The sequence below is a fragment of the Artibeus jamaicensis genome, unplaced genomic scaffold, assembly GCF_021234435.1.
Source record: "Artibeus jamaicensis isolate MK-2021 breed Jamaican fruit bat unplaced genomic scaffold, CSHL_Jam_final contig_685, whole genome shotgun sequence".
In the NCBI taxonomy this organism is placed as follows: Eukaryota; Metazoa; Chordata; class Mammalia; order Chiroptera; family Phyllostomidae; genus Artibeus; species Artibeus jamaicensis.
Genome location: NW_026521924.1, coordinates 17,330,488 through 17,351,978, shown reverse-complemented (window position 1 = coordinate 17,351,978; position 21,491 = coordinate 17,330,488). Strand labels below are relative to the sequence as shown.

General features: G+C 36.8%; 1 protein-coding gene across 3 annotated transcripts in view; it reads right to left on the bottom strand.

The window, feature by feature from the left end:
- The window catches only part of ITCH (itchy E3 ubiquitin protein ligase), a 119,008-nt gene that overhangs the window by 68,587 nt on the left and 28,930 nt on the right, over positions 1–21,491 (bottom strand). For all 3 annotated transcript variants that reach the window (XM_037164681.2, XM_053671029.1, XM_037164682.2), the window contains 3 exons: positions 17,091–17,181; positions 5,158–5,299; positions 1,616–1,740 (listed from right to left, as the gene is read on the bottom strand). In XM_037164681.2, the coding sequence (XP_037020576.2) occupies positions 1,616–1,740; positions 5,158–5,299; positions 17,091–17,181 (358 nt within the window). The remainder of the gene's footprint in view (positions 1–1,615; positions 1,741–5,157; positions 5,300–17,090; positions 17,182–21,491) is intronic.

Below are 21,491 nucleotides of genomic sequence, written 5' to 3'. Positions count from 1 at the left end.
ATCGAGATGTTTTTTTCCACTGCTCAAAAGTTTTTGCATTTGGCAATTTTGTTGCCTTTTAGTGCTTCTGCTGTTTCTTTTTGTTTCACCTCCTCCACATGGGCAAAATGTTTCCCATTGAGGATATTTTTCATCCAGGCAGATTAAAAAAAAAAAAAAAGTCACCGAGGACAACATGGGTCAATCACCCATCATGAAAGAGTCTTCAAGAAAAAACAAAATCACTAGTCAAAAGCAGCCTCTCACACAATGCCAGCTAATACACTGATACAGATGGGTTTGTAGAACACTCACTGACGGGGAAAAGTCTGTACTACAAGGAGCCTGCCCTCCAGAAGATAATTCTGGGTTTTTTGGGGGGTTGCCCCTTGTCCACATTCCATCCTTGTATAAAACGAGCCAGCAGAACAATCAAGATTATTCAGCAATGTGCCTGAATAATACTGACTGAAATGTATCACTTAACAATAGATTAGCTCTGGCTGGTGTGGCTCAGTGGATTGAGCGCAAAGGTTGCAAGTTCAATTTTCAGTCAGGGCACATGCCTGGGTTGCAGGCCAGGTCCCCAGCTGGGAGTGGAGGCAAGCAGTCAATGTATTTCTTGCACATTGCTATTTCTTTCCCTTTTTTTCTCCCCCTCCCTTTCCTTCTCTCTAAAAGTAAATAAATATAATCTTAAAAACAAAAACAACCCCCCCACAATGGATTATATCTCTTAAATTCTAAATGAGAAATAAAATTCTTACAAGTATGTTTTAGATAGTCAAGGGGTTGAAAGTATGTTTTACAAATCATGACATATTAATCATACTGTATTTTTCGGACCATAAAAGCACCTAGATTTTAGAGGAGAAAAACAGGAAAAAAAATTTTGAAGCGAAAAATGTGGTAAAACATTTAATAACATAAATAACGTAATATTTCACCAATGTCAATGTAATCAGAACTCAACAACATCATTAACCATTATTCCTCCCAAAGTGGGGGGCAGGTATGCATCTTATAGCCCCCCAAATATATTATTTGGGGTATGGTAATATATTAATCAAAACAAGTATGTTTCAAGTTTTTATATATTTACATATACATATACAATGTGGGACAAAAGTAGGTTTCCAGTTTTAAGTACATGAAACAGAGTTTATTCTTGTACTATTATTTAACATTTTATTATTTTCTGAATTATGAACAACTGTAGACCTACTTTCCCTCACTTTGCATAAATTTAAAAAATCTAAAAGGAGGAAATTTTTCAAATGAGCATTTGGAAAAGGAAATCTGCCAAAATATTAATTATATTTGTCCCCACTTAAGTGGAATTTTTTTCCTTCATCTTTGCTCTTATCTTATAGTTTTCCATAATTGAGTTATGTAGTACTTAAATAAATATCTATTTACTAGGTGAATATTTCTTTAAAATATTGGATCTAAAATAAATAGTCAAACCAAAGTTATTCAGAATGCTTTAAATAGTTCAAGATTCTTCTTCCTGTTAATAGATAATCAAGTAAACTTAAAAACAAATAGTGAACATAATCATTCTGTATGTTTGGCATATGAATTTCTTACAGGGGGGAAAAACTGAGCACAATTTCTATTACTTTTACATACATACGTTTCATATTGTTTGACTTTAATGTTTCATAGATATCTAATGCAGCAGTTCCCAGCAAAACATCAGATTTCAGTGTCTGGTGACTCCATACACGAAAATGTAATTTACTCACAGGGGTGACGATACTAAAAATGAAGAAAGGTGAAAACATTTTTTTCATTAAATATCACAATGGGATGCTACATAAACTACAATTAAGTTTTAATGTCTATAATCTTACTGCTCCTCTCATAGTTTACTGTTCAACCAATGTTGCCTATATTCTACAATCTTATGAAAAACATCTGAGTGTTACATGCTGGCATGATCATTTTTCCTTGTGACTGAACTATAACTATAGGGGCAACTTCACCCATGCATCATCAACAAAAGTGAAACTGCTTATCATGCCATGAACCGTTGGAAAACTATATACTAGTATAAAAAGTGAATTTATAAATTAAATCCTTATTTTATGTAAGGTAGTATGCTGAGCTTGAGGTTACTTCATTTAATTTTCAAAACAACCTCATGAGATGGAACTTGGCACCCCCATCTTAAGATATAGAAACTGATACTCAAACCGGTTAAGCCGAATGCCCAATATCACAGTTACTGGTAGACTAATCTAAAAAAAGTCCTACAACCCTGGCTGGTGTAGCTCAGTGGATTGAGCATGGACCTGAGAACCAGAGGATCACAGTTCGATTCTGTCAGGCAGGGCACATGCCTGGGTTGCAGGCCAGTTCCCAGCAGGGGACACATAAGAGGCAACCATACACTGATATTTCTCTCCCTCTCTCCTTCCCGTCCCTTCTAAAGATAAATATTTTTAAAAAAGGAAAAATAAAAAAATAAATAAAAGGCCTACCATTAAAATTTATATTAAAATGTTAGTCAGCTATATAATGATGATTTGAGGATTATATTGTAAAACCTCAAGTTTCACACTACTAGAGGCAAAGTGTCTAGGACAAATGTCAAATATCGATTAACTAATACCATGCTAAATGCCAATAAAGAATGCTATCTGTAATGGTAATTTCCAAAGCAAACTTTAGAAAATTTATATTAGCAATAAATTGTAAACTAGAAACATGACTAGAGTCATCAATTAGAAAAACATGAACAGCATATAAGCTACTATAGTCCTATGGTTCAGTGCTACAAAGACAAATTCTTGAAATCTTTCAATTTCTCTATACTTCATTCTAAAATGTGATCAGATTTGGGAGGACAAATAAATACTTTCCTCCTTATAAGTCTGCCTATGCCTGTAACTCCATCATCATATTTCTACCATCATTTTAATAATAACAAGTATTTTAAACAAACAAAAAATTTTACTTTAACACTGCCTTTTTTTGGTGGTGGTGGGGGAAGTAGAATGTATTCATTCTCTTCAAAATTCTTAAATGTTACTTTCAAAAGAACATATAGTATATAGCAGGAAAACATTTCTCTATTAGTCATCTGGGAAATCATAATGGAGATATAAAGAGCTGATAAATTTAATTTTACTTTAATTAGAGACAGAAAGTATACTGTCACAGATGATCTTATCTAAATCATTTCAATTCGATTCTAGACAGAAGTCTGGAAAGTCCGCTACATAGCAATAGAAGCTGTGTTAAAATCACAGGCCAATCTGCTGCAAATTAAAAATTCAGGAGAAGAATGTGAACTACATCTTCTCCCAAACACCTGGGCTCAGTAACAGCACTACCAATACGGGGCTTCAAGGAGAGTTTCTTTTTTCTCAACTTTTTAACCATAAGAAGAAGTTCGTGTCATTATCAGTTTAAGAGTCTCAAAGTGTGGATCTAGTGAGCACAGATAGCAGCTGACAGAAAGTTGATTAGCATTCAGTCTATTATTCTGCTGAACATCTCTAGTCATTATGGAGGCCGTGAGATTTTATAACTTTCATTTGATTTTTAAATTTTTTATTCATAATTGTTTAATTTAGATTCAATCTCTAATGAGCCATTAGTTAATAACAAAGCCTAAGAAAATTAGTGTTGAAATGAATACAGATAAGGAACGTTAGAATACTTCTGCAAATAGGCCTCAAGATGATCTTCAGAGAATTCTTGAATTTTATTCACTTACTCAAAATCATCATAAAGTGCCCTGGCTGGTGTAGCTCAGTGGATTGAGCATGGACTACGAACCAAAGGGTTACCAGTTCGATTCCCAGTCAGGGCACATGCCTGGGTTGCAGGCCAGGTCCCCAATGGGGCCCAAATGAGAGGCAACCACACACTGATGCTTCTCTCCCTTTCCCTCTCTATAAAATAAATAAAATCTTAAAAAAAAATATATATATATATATGTATGTATGTGTGTGTGTGTGTGTATATAGATAAAAATCACCATGAAGTATATTAAGTTGCCTCAGACCTTCAAAAATCCATGTTAAAGAATAATACAGGTATACCCAATTTCTTTTGTCATTTATTAGGAATAAATACTAATCACATAAACATGTATCATGTGAAAAAAAAAGAGCTTATAGTTTCAAATGTCTCATTTGACCATTTAGAAATAAAACGTTTTTTAGTCAGTGGTTTATTTCTCTGAGGGGAAAAAAAATACAAGAACTCCAAATGTTAGGTAATGAAAGCAATTTGTGTATATTTGATGTGACAACTAGTAACATTTGAACTACATTTCTGTATATATTTGGTCCCCAAACCAAATACGTGCTATTATTTTTAAATTGTTTTATCAATAAACCATACTTTTTCTTTCATTTTAATAAAAATAATTAAAAGCAACCTGTAATTTCCTATAGTGAGTGCTCAATACCAACTTTTGGGGCTTTGTTAATGAGTGTTGAAACTGAGCTATATCCTACTTCAATGAATTCATACTAGAGAGAACACTAACATACAGACATATGTACATGGATATATGTTTTAACAGTGTCTAAAAGCACAACATTAGAAACCAGTTGATCAATAAGAACTAGTAAAATAAGTGATAGTCTATCCATATTAAGGAATATTATGTAGCTATATAAGAGAAATTAAACCTGTATGTACTCAGATAACCATGTAATATATGCTAGGTATAAAAACAGAGTTGTAGAATAAACTAAACAGTGTAATTTATTTATTTATTTTTTTAAGTGTAATTTATTTTTAAAGGAAGAAAATCCCTATGTAAGTTGTGTGTGGGTACTGTAATTAAAAATTGAAACAAAAACAAAAAATATACTATTTTTAAAAATTAAACTGAGTTACTCATGGCCCTCTATTTCCTAAGTTAAGGAAAGAGGTACTAAGAATGGTTCATGACCATGGGCTCGCCCAGCTGTTGTTCAGGGAAAATAATGATACCATCATTAACTAAACTGGAGAAAGTAAAGAACAAGAGAGACTAGAAAAACAGAAATATCTGAAGAGAAACAAAAAGGGGCTAGAAAAAGGAGTTCTAGGGCAGGGGGGAAAGATGAGAGAGGGGGAAAAAGCAAAGAAAAAAGTGAGAAACTTTTTTCAAGCTAGATTTTTGCTCACCTACTAAACAAAATATACTGTAGAAAATATTTTCAAACCTACACTGTAAGGGGTTGCTTCCATTTGGGACTGCTTGTATTGTTACATTTTTCTGTCTTCTTTGACTGTCCATCTACTGTGACTTCCACATAAGGACTTGGTCCAAACCAATTCTTTTTATTTTCTTTAAGTTTTGCTGAAATGACTAAAAGAAAAAGAAAAATAGTTCAATATTTGAGATGTTAGTTCATTTTCAAATCACTTTAATTTCATAAAGGTTATATAAAACATTACTTTTACTCAGAGAAGCAGTTTTACTTTAAAATATTTACTAATTTTATTCACTCATGAACCTTGTCTTTCCCCCCATCCTAGTTAATAAATAATAAATATTGGACTTCCCCACCTCATCCTCCCAAATTCCCAACAGCATCACCAATATAATTGCCCACAATCAGTATTACTTGTCCTAGAACTCAGGTCAATTAAAGAGTACATTGACAAATTTGGTCAACAAGTATTTAAACACCTACCATGTATCAGATAGTGCTCTAAACTGTGGACAGAACCATTTACAGTACAGAAAAGGCACTGGCTCTCAAGGAGATACTATCCTAGTTAGAGAAAAGTTCTTGTGATGAAAAACAGGCTAATGTGGCAGAATGACTTGACAGTAAGGAAGGCCTCTGAGGAAATACTTTTAAGCAAACATATAAATGACAAGTAGCTCTAGTCAAGTGAAGATTGGAGTTGGAAACAGACAAAGCTTGGCCTGTCTGAGGAAAAGTACAGCAATGAGGGAGGGATGATAAATGATGTGAGATTATGTTTAGCCAAAATAAGGAATTTGGATTTTATTCTAAGCATGCGAGAAAGGCACTGGAGGAAGAGTTACAAACTAAGATTACTTTTAGCATCCACATATCTTATATTATTTTAGCACAACCTTCCTACATTGTGCATTGAGAGATAATGACTCCTTAGCCTTTACCCTTGAGTTAGTCACTTTTGCCATAAAATAGTCAGGCAGGATAGCTCAACTGGTTAAGAGTGTTGTCTTGATACACACCAAGGTTTTAGGTTCGATCCCATCAGGGCACATATAAGAATCAACCAATGAGTGTATAAATAGTGGAATAACAAATTGATGTTTCCCTCTCCCCTTCCCCTCTCTATAAAATCAATCAAAAAAATTATTTTTATTTACTTTTTAAATTTAATCTTTATTATATTTTCCCCCATTACCATTTAGTCCCCTATGTCCTCCTCCCCACAGCAATCAGGACTCATGGACTTGGACACCAGTATGGTAAAAAAAGTTTTTAAAATAGCCTTCCCCAAGCCCTGTGGAAGGTGTAACAAGTAGATTTTAATATAGCAGAGCACCCCATGTTCCCACATGTGACAACTCATTGCTTCCCAATCAATGAGGTGATCACAGCCAAGGAAATACTCTACCATCTGAATATCTACTCCAGCAGAAAGATTTAGAGAATGCCATTGCCCATAAGGTTAAGGGACCCTTAGAGTTGCTAGAGGAGTGTGTATAGCAGCTATCCAAGAAGCTCAATCAATATACACTCCAAATCATAGATAGTCCGATATCCTAGCAGGCACAGTTCCAGGTGGTAGCCCTGAATCTATTGACTTCACCTAGATCAAATATTTCTGACCTTTTGTGGTCTGTGTCATTTTCATAGCATTTAAGCCAGCTACTACAGACTTACTATGCTAACAATGTATGCACATTCTATAAATTAGAGCTTCGTCATTTTAAAAATTATTTTCTTTTCTTTCTTTATTTTTATACAGGGGGAAGGGAGGGAGAAATAGAGGGAGAGAAACATCAGTGTGTGGTTGCCTCTCATATGGGCCACAATGGGGACCTGGCCTGCAATCCAGGCATGTGCCCTGACTGGGAATCCAGCCGGCGATCCTCTGGTTCACAGCCCCCGCTCAATCCACTAGTTACACCTGCCAGGGCTAAGAGCTTCGTCATTTTTTGAAATGCCTGGTATAATAAAATTCAATCTGATTTGAAATCAATATGCATTACCAAAAATATCTGTCAAAGAAAAAGAAGAGCTGCAAGAGATAATGCTAGAAAAGTAGGCAATAAGGAGCCACTGAGGACATTTAAGTAAAAGAGTGCTATTCAACAGATTTACTGGGTGCCCAAAACATATCAGGTACTGTTACAGGCACTGAGGGAACAAATGATCAAGTTAACACTGAAACATTACTCTAATGCTGTGGGAAAATTAAGCTGAAAGGGAGACAAAAGTAGAGGTTAAGAGGTTAATAGAGTCATCTAATCAAGAAACTGATGGTGGTTTGGACATGGATATGGAGAAGAATAACTATTTTCTAAGGAGAACCAATAGGATTAGATTGCATGAGGAAGCTGGGAAAAGCAAAAAGGGTAACATCCAGGTTTCTGGCATAACAACTGGATGAAAGATAGTGTCATTTAATAAAGAGGAAAAGAACAAGTTTGAGGAGGGTGGCATGGGCAGGCAATCAAGAGTCTTATAATAAACATACAAAATTTAAGATGCTTGTAAGGCATCTAAGTGGAAACACTAAGAAGTCTTTTTCAGAACAGAATATATTCAAGTGGGGACCAGACCTATCTCTGATTAATGTATACTATAAAGCTCTAGTACTTAATACATAGCCAAATTTAATCACAGAATTGTCACAGAAATATATTACATCCCTATTTTTAATTCATTTCTAGTCTGAGAAAAGGGGAAACAAGCCAAAACAATTATGCATAAACCCATTATATTTCTGGGGCTTTTGTAGTCCTCTGAAACAGATCAACTTGGAACAAAGAGCAACTGCAATCCTGACAAGAAGGAAGTACTCTGTCTTCAGTGGCTTTTTAGGGTTCAAACTTTTGAGAGCTATTTTAACACATAATGACACCCAACCCCACAAAGCTGTTTCAGGAAACTTTAAATTGGGAAATAAAAGAGGTAAGGGAAACTAACACCAATTATTAGTATCTACTGTGTATCTGATGCTTACATATTGTCATTTTAATACTAATGACTGTTCTGTGAGGTAGGTATTACTATCTTAATTTTTACACATATAAAAACAAGCTCAACAAAATTTAAAAGTTTGCCCAAAGGTTACTGCAAACCCTGGACAGGATACTACCTTACTGAAATTTAAATTCTCAGTAAATTAACAATAAAATTAACTGTAAATTATAGACTGGAAGAAAAGTAACTAGAAAAAAGTTAGTATTATCTGTTATTTAGGCCACTTCAAGAGACCTCTCAGAATTGTCTGATTTTACTCTCACTTCTCTAATCCAATCCTTCACAGCTCTTAGAATTATCTTCCTCAAACAGATGTGATGATGTTAATACTTTCCAATGATTCTCTAATGTCTGCAAAACAAAGTTTAAACTCTTCTGGAACATTTTACATTTTTTACTATGTACTGTTCCAGCCTCCTCCTATACCAAATCCCACCCAGCACCCTGGCATTCTAACCACCGTTAGCTGTTCTTTCCTTCACAAGTGCCATGCACTTTCATGCCTCTGTGTACTACTATCTTTTCCCCTTTTCCACCCAATAAAATCCTACTTCTTTTTTTATCCTCAGCCAAGGATATTTTTTTCATTGCTGAGAGAGAGAGGGAGAAAGAGAGAGAGAGAGGGGGAAAGAGAGAGAGAGGGAGAGAAAGGAGGGAGGGAGAGAGACATGGAGGGAGGGAGAGAGAGAAAGACATGGAGGGAGGGAAGAGAGAGATATCAACTAGTTGCCCTTGGTTGCCTTCTAAAATGTGCCCCAACAGAAGATCAAACTCACAACTTGAGTATGTGTCCTGACTGGGAATTGAACCTGAGACCATTCGGCCCATGGGACGACACTCCAACCAAGCCTCATCAGCCAGGGCAAAAAAAAAAAAAAAAAATCCAACTTCTTAACATGCAAATGCTTCCTTCTCTTTGTCTGAAATGCTTCTATAAACCTACAAAGTTAATTGTTTTGTTTCTAGGCTTCCACAGCATTTTCATATTTATGTATATCTCCTAGAGCTTTTCATCCATAGTTTTTCAGAAAGTTTATTAGTTTACACTTGTTTAATTCACCCTGTAATAACCGTCATGTTAAGGATGTAGTCTGTCTTCATAAAGCAATGCTATAACACTTAGTGATTTAAATAAACTTCAGAAACATGTGTTGAACCAAATGATTAGTCATAGTAGAAAACAAGTGTCCCTGCTTTATAGTCTGTCTGTCTGTCTCTCTCTCACACACATATAATATCTACTGCATATATGGTTTTGTGGTACATATTAGTATTGTTCTGATCACTCAATGCTTTGACCTAATTTCAATTCCTCATCTTCTTTCTCCAATACAAAAGAAAAACTCTGATAATTTAAATATGAAGAAAACAAAAGTGACTCCTTAACTTAGCTAACCTATTTTTAGAACCAGGAGGTTATAGTGAATAAGGGAAAACAATTTAAAGGTGCTGAGACCAGATAAATTAGCCATATGATGAGCTGATAAGAGATAAAACCAATTAGGAAAGGGTAGCTACCTCTGTGGTCAAAAGTCATGACAGGCCTGTGGCAGAATTACATCTTGGCTGGGTAGAATTGGATATATACTCTTGACTTTAAATTTTCATTATGAAGGACCAAACATCAGAGCTAAATATATGGTATTCCAATAAATTTAGGCAAATACAGTAATATTTAATTCCAATTATTAATAACTAAAATAAGATGGTTTCTTTTCCTCATAAAATGAGTTTTGAGCCCTGGCTGGTACGGCTCAGTTGGTTGGAGTATTGTCCAATAACAAAAGGCTACAGGTTCAATCCCTAGCCCCTGCACTCATAGGAGGCAATTGACGTTTCTCTCTTGCATCAACGTTTCTCTCTCCCCCTTCTTCTCTCTCTAAAAAGCAACAGAAAAAATGTCCTCAGGTGAGTATTTTTAAAAAATGACTTTTGACTAAAGATTGAGACTAAGAAATTTCTAGAAAATACGAAAGTACTTATTTTGTCACTATAGTATAATTACAACATACAGCAAACATCAAATAAAAAACAGATAAATTCAGTATAGCTGAGGTTATGTATAGCACATAATTAAACAGTAAATGGCTAAAGACAGAAAAGGATGTAAGAAAATAGACTTACATCCAAGGTAAGGTATCCACACACCAGTATTAGAGAAAGAGAGTAGATGATCCAGGAAGTGCAAAAGTAAAAAATAGCAGAATCTAATGATGGACAGGGATGCAAAGGATAATAAAGAGGTAAATAAAATACAATTTTTGCATCTATCTGCCAAATTATACAGGTAAGCTATTGCCCAACACAAGAACAATACAAGTATATTCAATGTTAAAAGATCATTTAAAAGCCAGTGGAACTTCCCAAAGGGGATACCTCAATGAATTGCCTGGAATCTATGTGAAAGAGCAGCAAAAAAGATAATCTTTCATACTCAACTTAAAATCTGAACAGCTAAATAGTTAGTCAACTTATGTCCATACATTAGATTCAAGTTATAGAAGGTGTTATCTAATGCACTGGTACTGCATTTTTTTAATGTAAATACTGAAAAGAGAAGGTAAGGCTGCCTTTCGTTTGGACACTCCCATAAAAAATTCAGGGATATTAGAGCTCACCCAAGTTGATGAAGCTCATTCAAACAATCTACTGATCAACACCACTATGAATTATTTTTCAAACCTCTATTTTGCTACAATTTATAATAGATGTCATTTCTTTGAAATAAATGTCCCACTTGCCCTTCCTTAATCTGGTAAGACAAATTAGCAACTATATATTATAAACAAATAATAATAATATATGTATGTGTATATATATCATAGAGTTAAGGAATTAAATTTGATCAGAACCACAGAGTAGAATTTTAACTTCTGATTCTAAATTCTATTAGTCTTTCAAATCAATTTTATAAAAACACAAATCCGAATGACTGTTCTTTGTTAAAAACTCTAATTACTTCCAACCTCCCTCAGCAATGGTTTTTTTTTGGTAGCCCTGACATACTTAAAGATGATGATCCACCTCCATTAATTCTCATGATGCCTCCTGTATGCAGCAGTACCTTTGGGGGGCATAAAGAGAAAGCCCGTGCATTTCTTCATTCCTTTTTCTCCTATTCTCTCCTGAAAGGATCCTGTTCTACCTCTTTACATTTAAACAGCAGCAACGCTTCAAGCACCACCTCTTTTGTCAGCTACTCTAGCCAAATAATGATCTCTCTTTCATGACCAAACATTATCTCTGGCCATTACCATCCACCATGACAATTATTTTTTACACACGTACTTATGCTTTCCTCAATTCTAGAAAGATGTCAAAGCAGCTTACAACACCACCACCACCACCACAAAATACTGTAACTGATCCATTAACACAGGATAAAAAAATGCAATGTCATTAAAGGGATTTCTGCAAAAAAACCCTTAGATCTGCAGGTTCCAGCATTAAAATCAGAAAAGTAAACAATGAATTATGAAGGGCACTTGTTTCTATTCAACTTGGCACTTTATTGTTGATTATCTTGTGCTCTCCATTTGTCTCATACTAATGATGTTTGCTAAATAAATAACTTTTACCCATTATTCAAGATTTTTTCCAAGATTTTGTTTATTTATTTTTAGAGAGAAGGGAAGGGAAAGAGAAAGAGAAGGAGAGAAACATCAATGTGTGGTTGCCTCACATGTGCCCCCTACCAGGGACCTGGCCTCCAACCCAGGCATGTGCCCTGACTGGGAATCGAACTGGCGACCCTTTGGTTCCCAGCCCGCGCTCAATCCACTGAAAGATTTTTGTTTTTGTTAAATTGTTTTTACCCCGAACTCTTGCATTTCCAGAATTTTTAGACCAAGATTAAAAACTTTTAAATGGCTAAGGATTACACTTCCTGTTATGTCTTCTGGCATTTATTAAATATTTTTCTTAGTATGGTAATAATGTTAATAGTAAATCTATTAACATAAGTGGAACTCTGACAACTGCTGAATTAAACCAAACCCATATAGACTGGTAGGAGGGGCAGAAATGCAGAACATGCTGGTCCCATAATGGTGAATAAAAATTTGGGAGAGATATTTTGGAATCAAGGAGTCCCAGCCAAGGGCTCTAGGACCAGGAAGGTTGTCCCTACAGAAGGTAGTCCCCATAACTTCTGGCTGCAAAAAACAGGGGGGGGACGGACTGAGCAGGTGGAAGAAACTTCTAGGGTCCCAAGCAGTTCCTCTCATAGAACCCACACACGGGCTTAACTCAGACTCACTCCTCCTTCTGAGATCCAGCACAAGAGTAGCTGCTTGAAAGGCAACAGTGGTATATGGGGGAGGCCTGACCTGTCTGGCATGAAGGCAAGAGCTGGGGAACAGTTTTCTCCCAGACAGAAAGGCAGGCAGAGTACATTATCCATTTTCTGAACCCTCCCACTGCAGGGCCACAGAGCCAGCAGGCCGGTGCCATCCATCTAAAGATTCCATCAATCTAACAGTTTGCCCTGGGCTTGAGATCCCCAGAGACTCCACCCCACTCAATTTATGGGCCCACTCAAGCTGCTTTTCCATATGAATGGCTGGTCTTGGCTCATGCTTCACAGTTTCCTAAATCCTTTCAAGCAACAGCCAGACTCACCTGAGTCCCCAGCCTCCATACCTCTTGCTAAGTAGCCCCAGGCAGGCACTAGCAGCAGACAAACTAGATTCTTGACAAATCTTCAACTGGGAATCTCCAAGTTCGGCAAAAGTAGCAGCCATATCAGGCTGTTTTTTAGCTCAGGCAGGGTGGCCCCAGGCAAAACACTGGTGGAGCTGACCTTGGTCTGTACCACCTGGGGAAAACCCAGAGGCTAAACACCCAGTGGACAGCTATAGACTATGTCAGAGTACAACCACCCTACCCCCAGCACAGCTGATCTTCCACAGAGGGCAGAGGTTGGTGGACAGTGGTTACAATCAATCCTTGCAGCTAACTGGCCTGAATAAATCCCTCCCACTGACCTGCCAACACCAATCAAGGCTCAACTACAGGAGGAAGGTATACTCAACCCACATGAAGAGCACACCTCGAGTATCCAACTTCAGTGATAGGGGAGGCTATGCAATTGGCCCCCCTACAAGTCACACTACCAAGACAGGGAATCACAACAGCTCTAATACATACAAATGAACAAACACCAGGAGGTTACCAAAACAAGGAGACGAAGAAACATGGCTCAAATGAAAGAACAGAACAAAACTCCGGAAAAAAGAACTAAACAAAATGGAGAGAAGCAATCTATCGGATGCAAAGATGAAAACACTGGTTACAGGGATACTCAAGGAACTTAGTAAGGACCTCACAGTATAAAAACATCGAGTCAGAAACGAAGGATACACTAACTGAAATAAAGTTCAGTTTATAAGGAAACAGTAGAGTGGATGAGGCCAAGAAACAGATCAATGAGTTGGGACATAAGGAAGCAAAAAATAATCACACAGAACAACTAGAAGAAAAAAGAATCTGAGAAAAATGAAGAGTGTAAGCAGCATCTGGGACAACTTCAAATGTTACATTAGCATCACAGGGGTGCCAGATGTAGAAAAGGAAGAGCAAGAAATTGGAAATCTAGTTGAAAAAATAATGAAAGAGAAAACTTCCCTAATTTGGTGAAGGAAATAGACAAGCAAGTCCCAAGTACCAGAGAGAGCCCCAAACAAGATGGACACAAAGAGGCCTGCTCCAAGACACATCATAATTAAAATGCTAAAGGTAAAGATAAAGAGAATATTAAAAGCAACAAGAGAAAAGCAGTTACCTACAGAAGTATTCCAATAAGTTTGTCAGTTTATTTTCTAAAAGAAACTTGCAGACTAGAAGGGATTGGCAAGAAATATTCAAAGTTATGAAATGAAGAACTTATAGCCAAGATTGCTCTACCCAGCAAAGGTATCATTTAGAATCAAAGGGCAAATAAAGATCTTCTCAGACAAGAAAAAGCAAAGGAGTTCATCATTATCAACCCATTATTTTATGAAATGTTAAAGGGACTTATTTTAAAAAAAGATCAAAACTATGGACAATAAAATATCGACAAATATATTTCCATCAAAAAACAAACTAAGCAAACAAGAAGAACAGAGACAGAATCATGGATACAGAGAGTGTTTTGATGGTTGCCAGATGGAAGTGGGTTAGGGGGAATGGGTGAAGAGGTGAGAAGATTAAGAAGTACAAATAGGAAGTTACAGAATGGCCATGGAAGTACAGGATAGGAGATGTATACTGCCAAATAATCTGCCAAACAACCTATACACATGACTCATGGACAAGAACAATGGTGTGTGGATTCCCTGAAGGAGTGGAGGTTGCTGGGTGGAGGGTGACAAAGAGGGGAAAATTGGGACAACTGCAACAGCATAATCAATAAAATATAATTTTAAAAAAGAAAGAGCCCTGGTTGGTGTGGCTCAGTGGGTTGCATGCCAGCCTGCAAACCAAAGTGTCTCCAGTTCAATTCCCAGTCAGGGCACATGGCTGGGTTGCGGGCCAGCTCCCCACTGAGGGGCACTCAAGAGGAAACCACATACTGATGTTTCTTTTCCTCTCTTTCTCCCTCCTTTCCCCTCTAAGAAGTAAATAAATAAAATATTTTTTTAAAAAATAAAGGAATATAAATCTAAATTTAAATGAATATAACAATATTTGTTTTTGAGGACTGAGACGATACAATAAATTTCTCACTTCATTATTTTACTGAGTGTTTAAAATAAAAAGCATGCAGCCCTGGCCTGGTGGCTCAGTTGGTTGGAGCACCAACCCTGCAACAAACGTTGCAGGTTTAATCCCTGGTCAGGGCACATACCTAGGTTGAGGATTCAGTCCCCAGTTGGGGTGTTTAGGGGAAGCAACTGACAATGTTTCTCTCTCTCCCTTCCTGTTTCTCTAAAAGCAATCAACATGTCCTTGGGTGGAGATTTATATAAATAAATAAATAGATTTAAAAAAAAAATGCATGTACACTATTGGGTTGGCCAAAAAGTTTGTTTCGTTTTTTTCCATAAAATGGCCCCAGTAGTGTTTACTAGTCTTTAACTTCTTTCAAAACAATTTTGTTAGGTTGTATTGTGACAGCTGTCTTATCGGTGTGCATTTTTAAAGAAACATCAAAATTAGTGAATTTTTGTGTAGCCATTTTCATATTGAAGATAGAAGAAAATATTCAGCATTTCCAGCATATTATACTTGATCATTTCAAGAAAGGTAAAAACACAACTGAAATGCAAAAAAAATGATTTGTGCACTGTATGGAGAAGGTGCTGTGACTGACTGAGTATTCAAAAGTGGTTTGCGAAGTTTCTTGGTACTACTGACATTTTGGCCAAATAATTCTTTGCTGTGGGGTTATCCTATGTATTGGAAGACATTTAGCAGCACCCCTGGCCTCTGCCAACTAGAAGCCAATAGAAGGAGATAGACATACTCAAAATATTCAAATCAATAAAGTCACTGGTGAAAATGAATAAAGTCTTTTATTTTATGGAACTAAATAAACTTTCAGGCCCACCCAATACTTGTCTAATCTGAAAATCAAAGAATTTTTTAGAAGACTGTTCCAATCAAAGATCTCAACATTAAACTTTCCTCTCAAAAAGAAAAGCCACAAGAATCCTGGCCCAATTAAATCAGCTACTCAGGCTAACTTGAGGATGGGAAGAGAGGAAACAATTAGAAACTGACTTTAGCACAAAAATATATTTACCTTTCTTAGGGAATCAGATATTCTTAGGAAAGAGACTCTAGTTAGTGAAGGAATTCCCAAAAATAAACCATAAGATCCTGTTACCTTAAGAAAGTGATACTTTATATACTTCGATCACTTAATTTTTTAGTTTAATCATTCATAATACGTAGGTGGGTATAGTAGAAACTAAAATAACATACAGAAAATGATAACTGTTCTATAAACAATAAATGCTATTAACTTTAAAAGGGAGAGACTGGGATTTTGCTGTGTGATAGAGACACATGCATGTCTGATGAAAATCCAGTGATTCACCTTGACTAGTACAAATAATTCATATGTATAAAGAACTACAAAAGAGATCATATGGAGCCAGACCAGTAACTTAGCACAAGCTAAAGAAATTCTATACCATAGTCAAGGAAAAGGCTCTGAGGTTTTCTGAGCGAGCAGGCATGTAACATCAGGTGGCATGTTAAGAACATTAATCTGAAAGTACTATACTTCGTTAGTAAGTTAGAGGAAGAAACAAAGACAGATATATTAGTTAAGTAAAAATAGCAACCAAAGCATTTAAACAAATATTTCTCCAAAAAAGATATAAAAATGACCAATAGCTTACGGAAAAGATACTCAACATCATTATCCATCAGAAAAATGCAAATCACACCCACACAAGATACCACTTTTATACCCACAAAGATGTCTATAATCAAAAAGCAAACAACAAATATAGGCAAAGATGTGGAGAAACTGAAACCTTCATACAAAGCTGGAAAGAATGTTGAATGATGTGGGATGCTTTGAAAATTTGGAATTCCTCACAATGCTAAATAATGGGTATTATATGATTCAGTAATTCCACTCCTAGGTATATATTCAAGAGAACTAAGAACATACATTTTCACAAAAACTTGTATGTAATGTTCATAGCATTATTTATAATAACCCAAAAGTGGAAACAACCCAAACACCTATCAACTGATAAATGTATAAATAAAATGTGGTATGTCTACACACGAAATATTATTTGGCAATAAAAAGAAATTAAATACTAATACGCGCTACCCAAGAATACCCTGAAATAAAAATGTGATTTTTACCCATGTACACATTTTATTTGTTCATTCATAAGGCAAATATTAATTTAGCACTTGATATGAAGCAGTCACTAAAGATTTTCTTTTTTTATGTTGGGGGGAAAAAATCAAGTAGTATGCCTTTTTAAGACTTACCAGTGATCTGAAGTTGTGATTTCATGGTCAGGCTACCCATTGAACCAGGTTGTGATCCACTGTCAGACATACCACCAACAGGACGGCAAACCTGAACATGGCAAAGAAAATACTTATAAACATCAAAAATTCCCTTTTAAAAATATATATAAATAGTGCTTACCAGGCCATTTCCACATCCCACTGAAGACCACATAATTGCCAGTGGCCTTCAACATTGCTAAATATAATTTTCAATTCTAGTATTCATCCTGCCTAACCTATCAGCAAAATTGGACATAGTTGATTATTCCTCTTCCCAAGGTTTACCTTCTTCCTTTGAGTTTCCAAGGCACCTTCTCTAAGTTTATGTTGTACCTCACTGATTGTTCCTTCTTACTCTCTTCTGACAATTCTTTCTCTTCTCTCCATTCTTTTAATGTTGGAGTAACCTACGAATCAGTTATTGGTTTTCTCTTATTTCTTGATACTCATTTCCTTAAAAATATTATCCAGCCCTGGCTGGTATAGCTCAGTGGATTGAGTGTGGGCCTGCGAACTAAGGGATCGTGGTTCGATTCCCAGTCAGGGCACATGCCTGGGTTGCAGGCCAGTTCCCAGTGGGGGACACACGAGAGGCAACCATACATTGATATTTCTCTCCCTCTCTCCTTGCCTTCCCCTCTAAAGATAAATGAATAAAATATTTTTAAAAAATAAAATAAATTTAAAAAAAAAGAATTTCATCTTTAAAAAATCATCCAGTGGTGTGGCTTTAAATATCATCAATATAACAAAGAGTCCCAACTTTGCATTTCTATCCCAGACTTCAATCTTCAACTCTAAGCAACTTTACTTGGGTATTTAAAGATATACCAAACTTAACATATCCAAAACTGAACTCCTCATCTTCTGTATAAACTATCTCGGTTGATGGCAAGTCCAACCTTTCAGATGCTTGGGATAAAACTCTTAAATCTTCCTTGACTCCTTTCTTTTTATATTTCCCCTCTGACCTGTGAGAAAATTTTGTTGTTTCTGTTTGCAAAATATATCCAGAATCCAACCATTTCTCATTACCTCTAATGAGAGATAATGTGTTCATAGCTGCCTCTGACAGCCATCTTTTTCCTAAATTATGCCTAGATTATGTAAATCTCCTAGATTACTGCAATAACCTAACATTCTACCCTTGTCTAGCCTCAGTATTTATTCTCAACACAACCAGGATGACTCTTTTTAAAATACTGAAAACCCATAAAAGGCTTCCCTTTTTATTGAGAGTAAAAGCCTAATTCCACACAATGACCTAACCGGCCTAATATCATGTGCTTCCCCTGCTCCCAACTTCCTGATCTTATTTCTATTTCCTTCTATCTCAGGCACCTTACTTCCTTATGATTCCAGCATGCTCTAACCTTAGGGACTTCTATTTGATCTTCTGGCAATTTTACAATCTGTTTTGCCTATCCAGGTCATTTTCCCCTCCCACAGAATATATCACCTCCTAACATACTAAGTAATTTACTTTATAGTTTATGGGTTTTCATGCTCTTGTCTAGACTATAAAGTCCATGTGAGCAGGGATTTTGTGTTGTTCACTGATGAAACCCAGAAACCCAAAACAGTACCTGACATACAGCAAATACTTAAATATCTGTTCAATAAAGTGAACCAAGAAATGGCTATTATCATAAATTATACATGAAAACCTGCAACACACCTTCTTCAGTCCCCAATCAGGCAAAAGTTAATCCCCACGTAAAAACAGCATACTTGGTATAACAAAAATGCTACTGACAGTAGTAATATTTGGGCTTGATTTCCTAGCTCAATACTTACTTTATGATACTGTTTTAGTTATATACAACCTCTTGAGGTCCCAGTTTCCTATCAGAAAAATGCATCTCTAAATCACAGGGTTGTTGTCAAGATTAAATGATTATGTAATTGAAAAAAACATCATGAACTGTGTTTGAATTAAACTAAAATGTTTTGATATAAAAATCTGTGTTTGGGCTTTTGGGGACTGGATGAAAATATTAGAAATAGTTTAAGTAGGCCAAGGTAAAGATTAAAGTCAAACAAAATTTAATTAACACTACTTTCTAGATACTATAAGTATACAAATACAAAAAGACAAACAATGTATCATTAAATTGTAAATCTTACCTTAAGCTTTATACAAAATCAGACTTTAATAACATTTTAAATATAAAACAGTTCTGATGTCTTCACAAATCTCTCAAAATGAAATCGAATAACAGTTCCTGTTGTAGACTGCTCTGCCTGGTTCTAGGAATTGTATCTCGACTCCCTGTGGTTAAGGGCCAGTGACCACCTTTGGAATGCAAGCCGCAGGAGACAAAGCTTGTCTCTGGTAGCAAATGCTGCCTCAGTTTCCTCTCCCTGCCCCAAAGCTTGGTCAGAAGTCAATGACGGGTAAGACCCCTCACAGTGGGGGGCAACCTAAGCCAGACTCGATCAGTTGGGAGGCCACCATGGAAGGACTCGGGGAACTGCAACAAAAAGGGAGCAATGGACTCTCACCGCCCCCCCCCCCCCCGACTCTGACAAAGTCTGAGTCCCCATGTTCTCTGGGAGAAGTGCTTCCTTCCTGGCTCTAATCCCTTTGAGCCTGAATACCTGATGGGGAGGGGTGCAGCTCCTTGCCTTGCTAGAGCTTGCCCTGGAGAAAAATCTGGCATCACAAAGACTTCCTGATAAACCTGTGAAATCTGCTCTGCTAAGAGAGCTTTCATTCATATGTTAGGGTTCGAGCAGGAAACCCTAAAACTCTGTTCCTGACAGACTCTGACTCAAACTAAGCCCTCAGATTTCTCTGAAATGTTATCTACTGTTTGATCCTTGCCACCCTGTATTCCTCCGTATTACAACCCAATAAAAGCCCCTGGAGGAGGGGGCTGAAAGCCCTTTTCCCCTGAGAAACTGGCCACTGCTCATGGCCTTTTTCCTCTGGGAAAATGGCCACCTCTCCTCTCCAAGCAGATCACATCATATCTCAGTCATGTTTACTCTCATCCGTGGTGGCTGGGGGTACTTTCAAGGAAAGTTGCCCCCACAAGTTCCTACTGAAATGAACTCTAGAAAATCCAGTGTTTTATTCCTTGACTTACACATGAAAACACTCAAAGATAAAATTGTGGCCTTATTACAGTGACTAAGCTCATTCCTTGGTCTGGTATATATATTCTTCCCTTCAGCTTCTTTGTTTGTTTAAACTGTACCATTTCAGAGGTTTTATAAGCTACAATTTACTGAAAGAGACCTTTTATTTTAAATAGGAAAGGCATACACCATAACTAAAGTCATTAGTAGTCACCCAGAATATAAAGAAAATGAGATGGTAACAGGTAAGTTTTAACAATGCAATGCATAGGATATTCTTCTGATTCAAAGTGCTTATTATAGAAGGGACCCTCAAAGATGATGTTACCACATTCTATACAGTTATTAACTTCTCCTCAATACTCAAAGGCTATTTGCCACAGAATTATAACATCAAGAGATCCAAGATGGTAGAGAAGTGGGAGCTACATTAACCTTCCTGGAACAATCTAGAATTACAACTAGATTGTAGGGAAATAACCAACTGAACACTAGCTAGAGAGACGATTATAATCAAGAACAGACAGAAGAAACCACTTTAGCACAACGAGACTGGTAGGGAGTGTGCAGGTGGTGCAAGAGGGCTGGCTGGGCTCCCACGGGCAGCAGCTGAAGTTCTGGAGGAATATTTCAACAGCTGGGGGGTTCCACCTAAGAACTGTGGAGTCTAAACCTCTAGCTGGACTCCCCAGCCTATAGTAGCAGAGGCAAAAAGGAACCCAGATACCATTCGGTTGTGAAAAACAGCAGGGTTTCTGTCTTGCCAGGAGACAGCCGGAGACTCAAAAGAGCCTCTAAAAGGGCCAGTGCACAAAATTTGGTTTGTAGCCACTTATCTTGGGCTATGGCAGAGAAAGGGCAGAATGTACTACAGATGCTTGAGGGGAGTCTGGGGTTGGTGTTTCCAGGGAAAAAAATTGAAGGGACAGCTGCCAGGATTCCTGTGCTGAGTCATTCCCTCTACAGCAGAAGCCATCTTTGTCAGGCAAAGCACTCCTCTCCAAGTGGCATCACCCTGAGGGGAAACAAGAGCCCAGCCTGGAGGAATGACTCTGTCCCACCTTGTAGAGCTTAAGCCAGGCTGCTGATTACAGCTTGATGCTGTATCACTAATCACCTATAACAACTAAGGTGGAAAATACAAAGAAACAGACCCCAAATGAAAGAACAAGAGAATTCCCCAGAAGAACTAGACGAAATGGAGGCAAGTAATTTACCACATTGAGAGTTCAGAATAATGATTATAAGGATACTCAACAGCATAAAAAAAAAACATAGAAACCATTAAAAAGG